The 18,129-nt window shown below is 36.5% G+C and overlaps 1 protein-coding gene across 1 annotated transcript in view; it reads right to left on the bottom strand.

Moving 5' to 3' along the window:
- Positions 1-318: 318 nt before the first annotated feature.
- The window catches only part of LOC107554159 (receptor-type tyrosine-protein phosphatase T-like), a 157,988-nt gene continuing 140,177 nt past the window's right edge, over positions 319-18,129 (bottom strand). The window contains exons 23-30 of the mRNA XM_016236584.1: positions 16,827-16,962; positions 14,938-15,087; positions 13,577-13,750; positions 11,933-12,064; positions 10,794-10,919; positions 8,219-8,382; positions 3,181-3,316; positions 319-1,189 (exon numbers count right to left, since the gene is read on the bottom strand). Coding sequence (XP_016092070.1) covers positions 1,136-1,189; positions 3,181-3,316; positions 8,219-8,382; positions 10,794-10,919; positions 11,933-12,064; positions 13,577-13,750; positions 14,938-15,087; positions 16,827-16,962 — 1,072 coding nt within the window. The 3' untranslated portion in view covers positions 319-1,135. The remainder of the gene's footprint in view (positions 1,190-3,180; positions 3,317-8,218; positions 8,383-10,793; positions 10,920-11,932; positions 12,065-13,576; positions 13,751-14,937; positions 15,088-16,826; positions 16,963-18,129) is intronic.

Genomic DNA, 18,129 nt, shown 5'->3' with positions numbered 1-18,129 from the left:
TCTCAACCAAATCCTGGTTTAGAAAAGAGTTGTCGGCTGTTTAATGGTCAAAATGCAGCTACACATTGTTCATGATATGCATCTGGTCTGTGGTTTTGGTGGCAGTCCTTCTATTTAATGAGAAATTGGCACTTCAAATCAAATGATGCAACAAGATTTACACATACATACAAATACTTTGGGGCTGAATCTCAAAAAGAAATCTATATAAATATGCATTTATTTATTTTTTATTAAGCAAATGAAGCTTTTTTTTTTTGTATATTTTCAGAATCTTGAAAATATACAAAAAAAAGTTTTTTTTAAAAACTTACAATAGACTATTGAATGACTTAGAATAGCCTCCATTATCTTGATGCTAAATATAATTTCTCATTATACAGTAGTTATTTGTGAGATTCACCCTGGGAGGTAACATATAAAGTGCAAATGACAAACAGAAAATACTTCAGATGCATATTTAATCTTTAACATTCACTGCCAACATCAAGAAACCAAAACCAAAATGGCAACGTCTATTTTTAGAAAGAACAAACACGAAAAGAAAAGACAGAAACGGCAATAGAACAAATATTACCCAAAACTTCCAACCTTTGAAGAATCTTTACGCTGGTCTGCAGGCGAGCGGCGTACGTGTGAGAGAAAGCAGGCAGAGTGAAAACGCATCAAAGGGAGGAACCACAAAAATCATCAGAATAACAAAAATTTCCATCCTCACGTTTCTCTGCAAATTCGCTCAAGCTTTGTTTTGATTTTTTCGATTTTCTTTAAATCTGTACAGAGCTCAGGGAAAGTCTATTTGGTTATTCCCAGCTGGCATGTAAAAAGAAGCTTTTTTTTTTTCACCGCCGTTCTTTACATTGAAGGGGAACATTCAAGGCGTATAGCTAAAAAGGAATAGGACTGTACAAGATCACTTCACGGTCCAGGATACACGCTCTGATGCTGGACATTGACAGAAATGGCAAATAACGTTTTGTTTTATTTATACAGTATTTTACAGCGAAGGGTTGAACTTCAGTTTCCTGTTCTCATCACAGAAGCACAGAGGAAAGACTGAACGATGAGATGTCATTCTGAGGAAGAAGAGAAGATTGCTTTGCATGTTTTTTCCCCTTCTTCACCTTTCGTACGTTCAGAAGGCATTCAAGCTCTCCAGAGCCACCTCGTAACAGAATTTGTACTGCTCCTAAACAAAAACAGATGCAGTAGCAAAAATGCATTAGCAGACGCCGCTCAAGGGGGACTTTCCCTATAACCCCTGTGTTAATAATCCAATCCCATCATCATAGTCACTTTTACTAGAAGAAAAACATCTGCTTATGATAGAGAAACGGACTCATCAGTCATCTAGATGTCAGAGGGTCCCTATACCTGGCCTGGGTGTATATGGTAATTAAAATCATTTTAATAATGCCACTTTTATAAAGTTTGTTAACATTGTTTATTATAACGGCATGTTCATAATAGAGATCACAAGCATAAATAGCAATGTCGAGTTGATGACTTTTTTTAAAAAATAATTATTTTATAAAAATCAGTGCAATCAATCTCTTCCCAACCAACCTAGAACAGACAGCCTTAGAGGAAATGAATTAGCTATAATCATTAAAAATAAATCAATAATAATTACGAATCTAATAAGATAAGTAAAATGAATGAAAATAAATACATTCATTCATTCAAGAGACTGCAGTCACAAATAGGAATTTCTAGCTGATAAAATCTTTTTGGAGTACAAATTTAAAAAAAAATCACTAAAGAAATTTTCATGAAGTTATTAATAGATACATTTCTTTTCCAGGCTAATGGCTATGGGTAACCTGACGTTAGTCCTATTTTGGTCCAGGATTGTATCAGACGGCCAGCTGTGGATTTTTCAGTTCTCTCCAGCTGAGCGAGATGCTTGGAGTGCAGTCAGGGGATAAGGGGCAGGATAAATGTCTACTTGCACCTGCAGCAGCATCCTATTAGACGCAAGACGTTTTCTCAGAATTGCAGAAAACGCAGCTGTCTGTCTCAAGGGTTTGAAGTGACCGAATAATTAAACTCTTTTTCTGTCTCAGAGAGATGCTGGGAAGGCTCAAGGAACTGTTACTTGGAACCATCAACAAACTACCTGAAGATAGCGACTATCTGAATATGAAACCATGATAAGATGAGGATGGAATCATATGGTGGTAAACAAAAAATGAAATGTTCCCACTTGTAATTGGAACTAGTGTAGCGAAAGAAATGATACAATCTGCAAATGACTAGCAAACAAGTGGCAACTCATGTTAATAGCTGTAATGTAAATAAAGCCCATTGGTTATATTAATGTATTTAAAAAAGGACCATTTAAACTTCCTATTTCCTTTGAAACATGAATAGAGGAAAGAAAAGTGAATAAACAGGGTCTTTAACTACACTTTACAAATAGTTACTTAAAGTACAAGTTACTAACAAAAAGTAACTTCAGTAAAGCTATATCATATATCAAGATCACATCTTACATTTTTTTATATATATTAAAGTATCAAGCAATATATTAATACACATAAATTGAACACAAAATTACTAAAAACATTCATCTGCACTGCTATTTAAAAGTTTGAGGTTGGAAGGATTTTTTATTTTATTTTACTTTTTTGAAGGAAGTCTATTTTGCTCACCAAGGCTGCATTTATTTGATTAAAAAAAACTATTTACATTTTAAAATAACGGTTTTATATTGCAATATATTTTAAATTGTAATTTATGCCTGTGATGGTAAAGCTGAATCTTCAGCATCATTATTCCAGTCTTCAGTGGCACACGATCTTTCAGAAATCATAATTCTAATATGCTGATTTACTGCTCGAAAAACATTTATTGCTGTTTAATATTCATATTTTACATTATAATATTTTTTTAAAGATTTTTGTGATGAATAAAAAGTTCAAATGAACAATTATTTGAAATAGAAATATTTTATAACATTATAAATCTCTTTGTGACTTTTGATCAATTTAATGCATCCTTGCTGAATCTTACTGACCCCAGACTTTTGAAGGGTAGTGTAAATTGACACTAAACACAATCTAAATAAAAACACACTAATTTATGTGAACATGCCAATAAACAGATAAGTACACTGAAACTGAACAACTGAAAACATACTAACAAACAGATATAGTGATAGATCTGTGTATAGCTCACCATTGTCTCCACCATGTTGGCTTTGTTGTTCCTCAGCGTCTTTACCGTGTGGAACACGTCCACGATGTTCTGCTGCTGGATCATCTCACAGATGCTACAGATGGCACAAAACGTCCCGCTGCGTCCTCCACCAGTCCTGAAGAGATCAACAACAGGAAGGCTTGAGAAACAAATCACACATCCCATAATGCCACAGATATGCAGAGTTAATATCCCAGCTTGACTTGACTTGACTTGACCAGTGCTACATTTCTGAAGATCGTAGGCCTCATGGCTCCAACCTTACTGCTGAAGTGTGGCATCTTATTGTGATGTTAAAATAGCTTCTAATACCTCAGTTTAATGTGCAGCCATATATAGTTTCATTTCCTTGGAAAACACAAACACTGATGCCACATTATGTACGGTTTAGAAATATAGTCTTCATCAGAACTGTGATTACAAAAGCAAAATGAACTGAGGCTTGTATTTGAATCTGGATGTTTGCTTGAACAGAGGTTATTGCAGAAATACCGACAATATCAAATAACGGCCACTGATCACGGGTCAGTTTTACACCTGATTAGTATCAGTACAATGACCTGACACAATCAAGCAGAGAATCATCTTCAAAGTGATTCATGCGGTTTGCAGATTGTCAGCATTACTGTGACATTTTAATGTTATTTCTCTCTGGGAAACTGCTCTGCATTCAACAGCTGAACTTTTTTGACAGTGATGGGAAAGTAATGAAATTGTCAGATCTTTTGAATCTCTCTGGCTTTAATTTATGATGCTGATAAGATTGTCCTTGGCGCAAAGGCTGTACGGTTTTATCCATTAGTACTTTAAAAGCTGCAGTTTTAAGATACGATTCTGTATCAACTGGTTCACAGTGCACACAGACTTGGAAGAAAAGCTGTGAAATACACATCTTGAATTATCAAAATTTGCTTGCTTAAACTCTTAATAGCTACAATAGACAGTGTCTTACATGTGTTCAAATCTGTAGCAAAATTAGTCTGGCATTAAAAGAATAGTTCATCCAAAAATTCATTGCTTCCTCCAGTGTCACCAAAATCCATCGACATATTTGTTTAAAACAGTTTTGGACTGTTTTCACTTCTAAATGGTTTTTGATCTGCGCATATTTCTCTCCTGATTCAGACAAGACGCCTTTTTTACTGGACGATGCATTATTACAGATAGAGGACTCGTTTGAAGTTAAAAACATCTTAATAATGGATTCGTTTCTTATAAACTTGCAGCTTTTGGCTTCACAAGACATTAATTGATGGACTGGAGTGGTGTGGATTACTTGTGGATTATTGTGATGCTTTTCTCAGCTGTTCGAACTCTCATTCTGACGGCACCCATTCACTGCAGAGGATCCGTTGATGAACAAATAATGTAATGATACATTTCTGTTCTGATGAAAAACAAACTCATCTACATCTTGGATGGCCTGTGGGTGAGTACATTTTCAGCTAATTTTCACTTTTGGGTGAACTATTCCTTTAAGTAGAGTCATGGCCAAAATTTTTTGGAAGTGACATAAATTTTGTGTTTTGCAAAGTTTGCTGCTTCGGTATTTGTAGATCATTTTTCCACATGTTTCTATGGTATATTGAAAAACAATGATAAGCATATCATAGGCTTTTATTGGCAAACAATATATATGGAGTCAATATTTACAGTGTTGACCCTTGTTCTTCATAACCTCTGCAATTTGCTCGGGCATGCTGGATATTAGCTTCTGGGCCAAATCCTGACTGATGGCGATCCATTCTTGCCTTATTAGTTCTCGGGAGTTGATCACACTTTGTGGGCTTCTCCTTGTCCACTCACCTTTTGAGGACTGTCCACAGGTTCTCTATGGGATTGAGATCCGGGGAGTTGCCTGGCCACAGATCCAAAATTTCAATGTAATGATCTTCGAGTCACTTCTTTATCACTCTTGCTTTGTGACATGGTGCTCCATCATGCTGGAAAATGCACGGATCATCACCAAATTGCTCATGGATCGTTGGAAGTTGCTCTTGCAGGACGTTTTGATACCATTCTTTATTCATGCCAATGATTTTGGGCAGAACTGTGAGTGAGCCCACTCCCTTGGTTGAAAAGCAACCCCACACATGGATGGTCTTAGGATGTTTCACTGTTGGCACAACACAGGACTCACTGTAGCGTTCACCTTTTCTTCTCTGAACAATCGATTTTCCAGATGCCCCAAACAGTCGGAAGGGAGTTTCATCAGAGAAAATAACTTTGCACCAGTCTTCTGCTGTCCAATCCTTGTACTTCCTGCAGAATTTCGGTCTGTCCTTGACGTTTTTCTTGGAGAGAAGTGGCTTCTTTGCTGTCCTTCTTGACACCAGGCCGTTGTCCAACAGTCTTGGCCACACTGTGTGTGCAGATGCTCTCACCAACCTGCTGCCATTCTTGAGCAAGTTCTGCACTGCTGGTGACACGATTCCATAGCTGACTCTTGCTGGACACTCTGGGACGTCCTGAAGACTTTCACTGCAGTAAAACCTCTCTCCTTGAAGTTCTTGATGATCCGGTAAATGGTTATTTCAGGTGCAATATTCTTTGCAGCAATTTCCTTGCATGTGAGGCCATTTTGATGCAAAGCGATGATGGCTGCGCGTGTTTCTTTGGAAGTAACCATTGCTAACAAGAACACAATGATTGGAAGCGCTTCTTCCCTCCTTTTATAGCAATTAGTCTGCTCTTACAATTGAATTAGTATGATAGTGATTAACTAGTACTCATTCACACGTTCCCATGTGCTGCTCATATGATCAGTCAATTAATGTTAGCTGGTCATTTTGTGTCAGGATCAAAAAACAGTGCAATTTGTTAAAAGTTAATTTTTTTGGCCAATGAAGTTTTTAGCAATTATTTAAAATGCATCTGATCAATCTACACAATAATCTAGAAACAATGTAAATGAACACCACAACAGCTTAAGCTGCAAACTTTGCAAAACACAAAATTTATGTCACTGCCAAAACATTTGGCCATGACTGTACATACAGTGCACATATAAGATGTCATCAAAAATTCATTATATTTCAGGGCCCATATTCACAAAACATCTTAAGGCTAAAAGTTGCTCATAACTCACCGATTTAGGAGAAAATCTTAAAAATAATGGGCGTGTCACTCCTAAATTTAGGACTCCTAAATTTTTGTTCTAAGAGTATTTCACAAAGCGTTTTAGCGCTAAAATTAGCTCCTATATCTGTGAAACGTTAGGAGTAGTGAAGAGGACTCCTAAGTCACTAAGACCAAATCTGAACTATCCTAAAATGGCTGTTGCCAGCAATCTACCTCGGAATATAAACATTTTAGAAACATTTGGTGATAATGAGCTTTTAAAAAGGTATCGGCTTTGGTTTGGAGGTTATCCCAACTCCAAATTTTTGATTATATCCTTAATATAGTTAGATAAAACCATTAGTTTGGTTTTCTTTTATGTTTGCATGTCTTACTATCAGCCATGAGATTATTCTACTCTGCTAATTAAAAGGCTGTTTATATGCATATTACCAAAATTGTATTAGTCGCAGAAAAAAAAAAAAATCCATATGAAGTGGCGAGATCACGCACTCCGTGACGGACAAGTCGTTAATGGCTGGTCTATGTGAACTATATCATCGAGCAGGACATCCATATGCTCTCCTAAGTCCTAACATTCATCGACCTCAAATATTAGCATCTGAAAAATGTATGTAGTAGCAACTTTACATGGCAGCTCAATCTAATGTTTTGTCATGTGTTTGTGCGGAGTGTGGAAGCTGAACAGCAACGCGCTTGGGCTACTGCATGACAGATGGAGGCGCCGGTGCGATCATTTGCTCTTAAAATACTTCGTAATTTTTGGTCATACAGATAAGAGCAATACATCTTTTGTATCTGTAAAGACTCTATGTTTATTCGTGTGGACTCAGAATAACAACGAAACGTTGCACTTTTGTAAAATAATGAAAGCAAACAGGATGCGCTTTCTGCCGTCTCAGACTCTGTGAACTTGAGCGCGTCACTTCGAAACTTCATGTATGCTCGCCTTATTACAGACATGAAAAATATATCTACAGAGAGTGAAACTTTTAAATGAAAAAAATTCAAATAGATAACAAATATTCTCAGATTATGTAATCCGTATGAAACATGCATACAGGCGCATACTGCGTAGATGACGAGTCAGTGTCGCTGACTTCATCTCTTAAACCGAAAACAGAAAGCACTAGTGTAACAATAAATTATTAAAACGTTAATGTAGTGTACTTGCTGTTTTTCCCTAACACATTCATAATTATTATATCTGCCGGTGCGCTGTGGCAAGCCTTCTTTGCGTGCGCTTGAGCGCTTATTAGGCAATTAAGGCTCATTATTATGATTTATATGGTTTATTAATAAAAGTGCGACTAATGGTCGACTAATGCTTAAAATGAATGACTACTAGTCGACCAGAAAAATCTTTAGTCGAGGGCAGCCCAAATGCATATTGACTAATTGTTTACGAGAAGCATACATATAAGAGGCTGACAATTAGCTGAATATATAGCCTACTTGTTTAATTAGTGACACTTGCATTTTGCCTGCATTTTAACATCTTTATTTGAATATGGCAACATATCAGCCAATCACTGTGTGCATAGTAAGTATGCTGACATCATCCATAGCAACAAGGTCAACCCTGCCCTTACTCTTAGACTTCTCTCTATTCCTTAGTAAAAGTTTGTCTCAGCAGCTTTGTGAATAGGTTTTAAGAGAAAACTCTTAGCTAAAAACTTTTACTGCTATTTAGGAGAACTCTTAGTGGTAAGATAAAATGTTTTGTGAATACGGGCCCAGGTTTATACCGCACAGTGCACACACCACAATATTATCCTGCTATGTGTTTTGCTATGTGTCTATTAATATTGTCCAATCTGCTCATCACAGGGTTTCTCCAAGCAAGACTCATTCATTCATATGTTAACATGTTTATAGGTTTATGTATAACAGCTTTGTGTTGTGATGGAGCTGGGGTTGTGGAGGTCACACTCACAGACAGTGGACCACCGTGCGTCCGTCTCCTCCGTCATACTGCTCCTGCCACTTGGCCAGTCGTCTGACCAGCTGCAGAATGGAGCGTTTGGACAGCGGAGTGTCTCTGTACGCTGGCCAACCAATATACTGGAAATGTTGGACCAGACGGTAGCCGTCTTGAGGCTGGAAGCAGAACAGGAGATGTTTTGAGAACATTTATCCAGAAAACATTCATGTTAACTCATGTTTCACAAAGTGACAAAATAAGTCTGCAAGCCAAATTAAAGATCTCAATATGAACTAAAACATTTCTCAAATTCGTCCTAGAACAAATGATCTGAGCTGCTATTCACATTCATTTTATTAAAATTGTTAATAAAAATTAGTGCTGTCAAACGATTAATCGCGATTAATCGCATCCAAAATAAAAGTTTTTGTTTACATATGTTTGTGTACTGTGTATATTTATTATGTATATATAAATACACACACATACAGTATGTATTTTGAAAATATTTACATGTATATACATTTATTTTATATTATATATAAATATATTTAATATATAAACATCTTTTTCATAAATATATATATATGCATGTGTTTGTATTTATATATACATAATAAATATGTACAGTATACACATATATTGTGTAAAGAAAAACTTATCTTGGATGAGATTAATCATTTGACAGCACTAATAAAAATGATTATTGGAGTATGTTTCGCAAGAATATACTAGTCTTTCTTCATTAATATTATTATTAATTATATGTGTTGCAGTTTTTGTAATTAATGGTGAAATTTACCATTTCTGAGTAAAAATGGTTTCTACACCAATTTTTTAGTGTACTGGATAACAACTATTGACTGAAACTGAAAGTTGGTTTGGAAAATTATTGTAACTATTTTGTCTACATATATACATATATATATATATATATATATACATACATACATTCACAGTACCTCCGATTCTTGCAGTGACAATGAAAAGCAAAAAAATTAATCAGACAGAAGCGAAAGCAAACAGAGATGTCAGCTGGAGACTAAGACCGGCTCAGCTAAATGAGAGTCATATTACACACAATTTGCCATCGATGGAGCCATTTCATGGTAAATTTGTGATGCTGTGGCACTTATTTATTTTGTGCCGCTATGCTGCGCCTGCACTGATTAGCTACTGGTAAACCTCGCCTGTCACCGGCGGTTAAAGAGAAAGAGGGGGAAGAAAAGAGAAGGGAAGCAGGAGGAGGCGGAATGAGTCTTCTGAAACGTTTGACTCTTGAAACACGTCAAGCTTCAGTAATGACCGCTAATGTGCACGAACAGAAAGCTCAAGATAACTCACATGGAAAAGAAGAAAAACGGCACAAAACCCATCCATGGCTTATATCAGCTGTAGCGGGATGGTGGTCAAATATTTATGTGATTATTGTGCTCATGCATATGTGTCTGGCAGAACGAATCACGTTCAAAGATGCATGCGATGTGCTGAGTGTTGAAATCATGTGGATTGAGAAGGACTATAGAGTTGTGGTCTCTTTTAAGCTTAACATAATTTCTCACTTCACTAACTCAGGGTCATAATCTCAGCTGCTGTTGATTTACTGTCACATTAGGAGTCAAATCAAAGTGACTTAAGTGAATTTTTATCTCTTCTTGGAGGATTTTTGCTTCTAAAAAGCAGTTTTATTTTAGCGAGTCACAGTAAGGATGGATTGACACCGAGCACAAAGTACATGAGGAGTTTCAGGGGGTTCAACTTGGCTAATCTGTTGAGGTTCATCATCAGGGCACCTGTTTGAAAACCATCAATACTTTATTCACTTCAATAAGGTGAAGCTAATGGCAAAGAAACACTACAGATTAAAGTTTTGAACTACAGTTTTTTTTTGACAGCACTCATTTGACAATAATAATTTGAGCAGCTGTTGTTATGGATTCTCCTCCGGTGAACATGACCTGTTCACAATCATATATTTAGCAGCAAGTAAAAATACACACTAACTTTTAAACTTATCTTTGAAATGTTGCTTGTAAAAACAATTTATGGACTGGGTTCATATGTATCACAGTTTCTGCAAAAATATGAAGCAGATCAACTGTTTTCAATGTTGATTAAAAAAATGCTTCTTGAGCATCAAATCATCATTTCTGAAGGATCATTTGACTGAAGACTGGAGTAATATCTGCTGAAAATTCAGTTTTGTCATTACAGAAATAAATTACATATTAAAACATATTAAAATAGAAAATAGTTATTAACTTGTAATAATACTTCACAATATTGCGGTTTACTGTATTTTTGATCGAATAAATGCAGCCTCCGTGAGCATAAGGAACTTGATTCAAAAACATAAAAAAACAACAACTCTGAACAATACTATAAAAACCTTTGAACAGGAGTGTATTTATAAAATGTGCACCCTGGTCTGGGGACAAAAAAGCGCAGACCTGGTTGGAGTCTGTGGATCAACAAAGGATCAAATGACATAGTGTGAGAGGAAAATCAATGAACACATTTCTGCCTCAGTCACTCGTAAAGAGCCACTAAACACTATTCCCTTTCCCTGTCCACTGACCCCACTTACCCGTGCCATGTTACAGATTCTAAAAATGCGATTGATAATGTCCTCGTCAATGTCAGCGGAGATGAATTCAGCCTGAATGGGGCCGTAGCAGCAGGAGCCTTTTTCTGGCCAGTACTGCATGCAGAGCTGCAGAGAGGGAGAGAATTACAGCAAATCAGTACACTGAACAGAAGTTCACATCCAGACAACGTGACTCAATAATGTACTTTGAAATCTAAAGAGTGCAAGAGAAAATGGAAATTACTCAATAATTCTAAAGTCCACTAATCTGAACTCAAATTGCAGTGTGCCAAAGAAATCTGTTCCAATGATCTCTTACTTACTCAAACTTAAATGAGCCACATTATGACGAATCAAATTTCCCTTGATCTTCTCAGATAAAAGAATATAAAAATATACTGTAACTTTCAGAACTCCAATCTTCCACCCAAGTGAAAAAAGGCCATTTATTGAAACTAAACAACTGAAACATATAATTTATAACTTTTCTGACATTTCTGGAAAAAAGGTTATGTTATAAAAAAAAAATGCATCATTTAAAAAAAAAATATCTTAGTTATATTTCATATATACACTACCATTCAAAAGTTTGGGGTTTGTACTATTTTATGCTCAACAAGGTTACATTTATTTAATCAAAAATATAGTAAAAACAGCAATATTGTGAAATATTATTACAATTAATGTGGCTGTTTTACTGTATATTTGAATATATTTTAAAAGGCAATTTATTATTATTGGCAAAGCTGAATTTTCAGCATCATTATTCCAGTCTTCAGTGTCACATGATCCTTTAGAAATCATTCTAATATGCTGATTTGCTGCTCAAAAAACATTTCTTCTTATTACCAATGTTGAAAATGGTTGTGCTGCTTAATATTTTTGTAGAATCCTTTTTTTTTTTTTAGAATTCTTTAATGAATAGAGGGTTCAAAAGAACAGCATTTATTTGATCAATAATGTAAAACTTTTGATCAATTTATTGTGTCCTTGCTGAATAAATGCATTAATTTCTGTAAAAAAAAAAAAAGAGCCCAAACTTTTGAACGGTAGCGTACACTTTATATAATAAATCCCATCTTCCAACATCCAATTGCAACAGATAACAAATGGAGGTGAGGGTCAAGTACTTCACATACCTGTGCAGCATCCATTTCATTCAGCATCACAATAGTGGAGCAGTTGTAGTCGAACACTAGCCTCCAGAAGTCGGCCACGGTGTTGGGCAGAGGGTGCTGCGTTACGATGAACGCCGCCGGCTGTTTGTGGCTCTAAGACAATCAATAAGAGAACACGTTAACTCTTCCTTCCAGCACTGAAGATGTGCCTGAACCCAACACATCCCAACGTGCCTCACATGTGTAATGACCGAAACTAAACGGAGACCTGCAGAGGGACAGGAACACAGAGACGGAGTGATAACCTTGCCAAGGGATCCATTGACAAGGACTGCAGAGGCTTCGTTTGAGACAAACACACACGCTCTGCTAGCACGGGTCAGCCGTTCATTTCATTTGGCTGCTTATCTTCTTTTTTTCATCTTGTTGTTCTTTATCTGAGGTGTGTGTCTTCTGTCTTGATTATCCTTTTTGGATGCTGCGTGAAGATGCTGGTTTACGGTACGAGTGTGATTATGATCTATGTGTGGAGATTACGGAGATGTGATCTAATCATGTACTCTGTTAAATTGGCTTGTTTATATGAGATTGTTACTGTGTGATCTCCTGGCCGTTCTGCTCCGCTTACCTGGGATTTATCAGAGTGCACTATGGGAAGTGCTGTAATATATAATGTTTGAGTTATTTACTATAAACCATACTGCAAGTTTTAGAACTCAAAAAATTGCTCCTTAGTCCGAATAAACCATTTATCAACACTGAGCTGCAAAAAACAACTTGTTTTTCAATATTCATATCTGTGACTAGATAAAATTCATGAAGCTATGCAAACAAAAATCTGCACAAAAAACTCCACATCTATGCTTTTAATATCAATCTCAGTCATCTGTCTCAAGATGTATGTTGCACTGATCTGATTCATGCGAGTGAATGATTTATTTAAATTCATTTATTAATTTATCATTCATTTATTCCAGTCATTCATTTATTCCAGTTTGTTTAAACATCCTTGTAAATGAACACACTGAAAATGATTCGACTGAAAGTCCCTACATGTCATTTTAAGTCTTTTATTGCAAAATGTTTAATTTTTTAGTTGTATATAGTGTACATTTTGATGTCACAGTTTGAAATGATCATTCTATTTGAGTTTATTCACTCAAAACCCTTTATGTGTCTTTTAAGTAACTTTAATGTAGCTAGCTACTTGTTAGCAGCTTATAGCTGACTTCCTTTTCAAAAGAGTAGATTGATTCTAATTTAATTACTTTAAATTACAAGTAGCCTGTAGCTTCAAGCTACATTTTAAAAGCAGTTTCTCCACAGAGTACAGACAGCAAAGACCTGCAAACAAAAGTACAGCAAAATGGCAAGCGCCAGCAATTTATTTGAGGTCATTGTGAACACTCCTCTTATAGTTTAAAAAAATGGCCCGTTTAATCCTAAGTGTTGGAAAGAGGATGTCAAATGAATGAATATCTAAATTCTGACTAAAATGACTAAATTATGAAATTACAAATTATGTTTGGGTGTATTATCAATGGAAAAATATATAATATGACCCCTTTAAAATTCAACGCAAGATTGACAACAATGTAACTATACTAGATTTTTACATTAAACAAAGTAGGCCAGGTGACCTCTAACAAAAGCGATAAAACTTACATCCATCAGTGCTGCATTGATGTAATTGCTAGACTCGCCATCAACAGAAATGAGGAAAGGCAGGCAGCGGTCCACCGCGAGGACGTCCATGCTGCGGTTCTTATCGTGGTTACGCGGGAGCAGACCTACGCTGCAGTCCTCCGGACGGACACGCGGTGTCACTATATTCAGAGTCTGAAGAAGAAGACACGAAGGACTGTAACATACGCCTTTAAAACACAGAAGAAGATTAGGCTGCTCTTGGTCTTACTTGGGGAAAAATGGTGCCTTTATAAAAACCAATTCCGCTCGCACTGCTGGTCCAACCACAAGCAATGCAAATATTTTAGCAAACTGAAGGTCAGTCATTACTTATGTATAAGACATACTGAAGAACAGAGACGTTGAGGGAGAGAGAGACACAGTGAAAAATAGCTTACAACAGAGAAAGATGCAGCGCTAGATAGAAAACGAAAGATCTGGGAGGAAAGGAAGATAGAAACATATTCATCATATTTTATGAGACACCTCACAGATCTGAAGCTTTGCTTCCCCCTCAGACGGTAGTGGCTCGCTCATTTCACAGGGAATACAAAACAGAAAGGCACCATGAAAAGAAATAGCTCAGCTCTGGGCTTTATGAGGCTCTAGCAGTTCGCCGATGGCTTGTAAAGAAATGCTTTCTCCCTTGACGTTTGAGTCACGGTGTCTTTACTCACCTGTCTCATCTAAATGCGTTAAGGACGCCGCAGCACTTTGCCGATTGACTTATTCAAAAGCGCTTCGGATTTCGGAGTAATCAAGATGAAATCACACCAGAGAGCTTGATAAAGTTGTTAGAAATATAGCTGTGAGGCCTTCAGCCATAATAGAGGACTACCAATCAAAAGCAAAAACTTTGGAGGATTCAGTAAATTAGGCTTCCACGTGGGCTACTCGTGTAGCTGCAGGAACACGAAGCATGAAGCTTAAAAAAATGTATGTTCCTAATCTTTTTAAGATTCTCTTTAGTATCTCATTTGCTCCTCCTAGACTGTAATGAGATTGAATGATGAGCAAATGGAGGTTGATCTACTGAGAAATCAGATTTCTATAGTGTCACAGATTGTGCTCAAAGTCTGAAATCAAATCTCACTATGAACTCAAACATTTCTCTATAAGTTCTTCAAAGACTAAATGATCTGAGGTATGCTATCCACAATAATGTTTTAGGTCTTCACTTTTTGTGTCTCCTGGGCTATGAAAGAGCAATTTCCCTCTGGACATATTAATTCACTTATTGTTTTGCTGTGCAAAGCGTTAACTGTTGTACTGATGGTATGGTCACATTTTAGAAGCAATCTACATAAGAAAAAAACAATCCATTTGTGTAGACTGCTCACCTGAAACTCATCTTTGATCTGGCTGGAGTTGGTCTGAGGGTCCAGTCTGCTGATGTTGTAGTAGATGGCTCTGAATTCACACACTGGGATAGCTGTGTTCCCACACAAACATGCTTCCAGTATGGCGTCATGCACAAACACATACTGCTCCTGCAGAGAGAGAGACATAGAGATCAACACTCTCTATGTCTAATACTGTGGATGTCTTAACATGAGACACTTCTTTCAAAAACATTAAAAAAAAAACATCTGAACGGTAGTCTTTATACCTGTATGTGTGTGTGTGTTCTAAAAAACATAGTTTAATTTCTTTTAACCAGTTTAATATTTAAACGTAATGTAATATCAGATTTACAATTCAACCCTATTGAAGTCACTTTTAATTATCTTGCTGATTCAAAATTATTCAGACAGCTGGTAGCTTGTAGGCCACTTGAGGAAACCTCCCTTTGGCATTTTAGTGCCTTTTTTAATAATAAAAACAATAATCACAGCTCTAAAAATAATTAAAGGGCTTGACTTAAACTTTTACATCTTCAAACCAGCCAATCTACATAATTCATGAACATCCAAACACATACGTATAAAAAGCCTGAGCTCAAGTTGAGAGTGATCGTCGCACAGCATCATAGCAAATCATCAGGGAAATATAAAGTCGATACTCCCCACAAATGTCAGTATGAGAGCGGTGCATGAACATTGATGCATGAAGCACAATTTGCTGATGGCGAAATGACTCCAGCCTAAGGGATGTTTTACATGGATTACAGCGTTGCAGCTTCTGATGCCGAAATCCTGCGGTGACAGCAACGTCCCCCAAAACCGTTCCAACTGCGGGCTTAAAAATAAGATCAAGGGGGCACTCAAAGCACCATCCCCATCCTGCAGCTAAAATTAAACTCCTTCTTAAACCCCGGCCCTGAATATGAGATGGAATTATCCATATTTTAACTCAACAATGCCTCTGGCTTAAAGGTTTGAATGTTAATGCAGGCCTTTGATCCACGCTAAGCTAAAGTCAAGCTGAGCTGACCTCTTGTACCTATTACTCCATAACCTGGTGAGCACTTCTGCGTAGGGCTGAGGACAAAAGACGAGGAAAAAGCCTTTTAAAAGATTAATTGCTGTGTGTTGTGTCTGCGGAGGATTAGCTTTGAATGGAGCTGCAGGCTGACACAAATTGCCTCCCAGAAACCATTATCACCACCACTGTGTTTAGTGTTAGTCTTTTAAAAGCTTGCTGTCCTCATCGCAAAAAACATGTAATATTAGAATGGATCGAATAAAATGGCATGTTGACTTGATATAGTGTGTTATTTAGTGAGCATAAATAATAATAATTCTAATAATTATTATTAATATTTAAACAACAATAATTTATTATTATAAATAATAAAATCATTCATCATTGAACTAAATAATTCAGCACAATGGGTTTTCACATCAAATGCTTGAATGATTTTCAAAAAAAGAACGAATTTTCATCCACCACTAGGGGGCATGACTTTGAATGCCAAGATCCAGTAAATTCTGTGTAGGGGATCTGCCTGTCAAAGCCAAGGCAATTTCTTGTTCTGGCTGTTCTGATGTTACAGTGTGGAGATTAATGTAGGGAAGAGAAAGGTTATCTAAGTTTTAAACTGAAAACAGATGGCTTCAATATCATCTTCACAGACTGGAGAGCTTAGTAGAAGGCTATGTGAGTATGAGTGCGGTTCTGAGGGCGTGATTGAGAAGTAAGTAAACTAGTGAATGGGTTAGTAAAAGACTGCGTGTGTGAGTGAATCATTTAATATATGGATGAATGAGTAAATGAGTGAGTATATAGGCTGTGCATAATCTGGCTGCCTGAATGAAGCTGAACAGGCAGTAAGGTGCATTCTGCTCACCTCCGTCTGGACCATGTTGACTCTCTGTGAGCGCAGCTCTCTGATGCAGTTGAAGATGTCCACCACACCCTCACTCTCTGCCATGTCCAACATAATGTCCACTGCAATGAAGCAGCCTGTTCTTCCAGCACCAGCACTGCCGAAATTACACAAGAACAGGTTTATGTGAGGCTTTTGAACGCACAATCTATCTATCTATCTATCTATCTATCTATATTACACAACACATTCACAAGACTGAGATTTCTGCTAAGATCCAAATGTTAGGTTCTGGCAGACCAAGATGCTTGTGTGTGTGAGAGAGCATTTGGACAGAAGATGTGCCATCAGTCACTCTAAAATGACACACTCACAGACACACAAATACAGAGCAACTCCACGGTGTCACAGATTGGCCGACGGTGATTAATGGTGCGAGCGGTAAACAACTGACAAAAAGAAAGCAAGGGACAGAGAGGGAGAGACAGAGAGGATGTCCTTTACACCTCACATCCTCAGTCATTGATTCACTATTATCTTCATCCCCAAATTACCATAAGTTATAAGCATACTGTATCATAATTGATATTCATCGTAACTGATACTCAAATTTCTAAGGCTTCTCAATGATCTACATGATCAAAGCTTTTCTAAAAAAAAAAGAAAAAAGAAACAGTTGTACACATTCTACTACATGCCTTCTGTCGCCAAGTAAAATGCCTTTTAGTATAATAGTGAATATGTCTCTCTTCAGGTTGTGGTTCTTCCTTTGTCTTGAAATCTTGTGAAATAAATACACAGATTTTTATAAAGTAAACATAAGAATACATTTTATATTGTTAGTAATATTTCAAGATGAACATGTACTGGACTGAAGCAACAATCATTAACGTACAGTATTGCATTGCATTATATGTTTTTCCCCTATAATATAAACTACAGAGCTTCGATCATAAAACTAGATATTTCTATGCATTTTATGTAAGTAGTCTGCTATACTGATATAAAGATCTCACTGTTTTACATTGTTTTAGATTTGGTCTTGTTTCAAAACACTGTTTCATTAAAAAAAAAAATTAATATGTCAGGCTTTACAGGATTAACATATGCAACACTGTTTTTAATCAAATTGGCAAAAATCACACACTAAGAAACCTCAAAAATGACAACAGAGCTTCGTAAATGAACCATATTACAAAGTCCTCAGATGTCATATGATAATTTTGCATTGCATTTACTGGTAATATTCCCCTCCACTATAGATCTCAAATTATTATTATTATTATTATTTTTACTTTTGTACATTACAGTTTAATATGGTATG

Source organism: Sinocyclocheilus grahami, unplaced genomic scaffold, assembly GCF_001515645.1.
Source record: "Sinocyclocheilus grahami isolate Dianchi unplaced genomic scaffold, SAMN03320097.WGS_v1.1 scaffold493.1, whole genome shotgun sequence".
NCBI lineage: Eukaryota > Metazoa > Chordata > Actinopteri > Cypriniformes > Cyprinidae > Sinocyclocheilus > Sinocyclocheilus grahami.
This window is presented reverse-complemented; position numbering and strand designations above follow the sequence as displayed.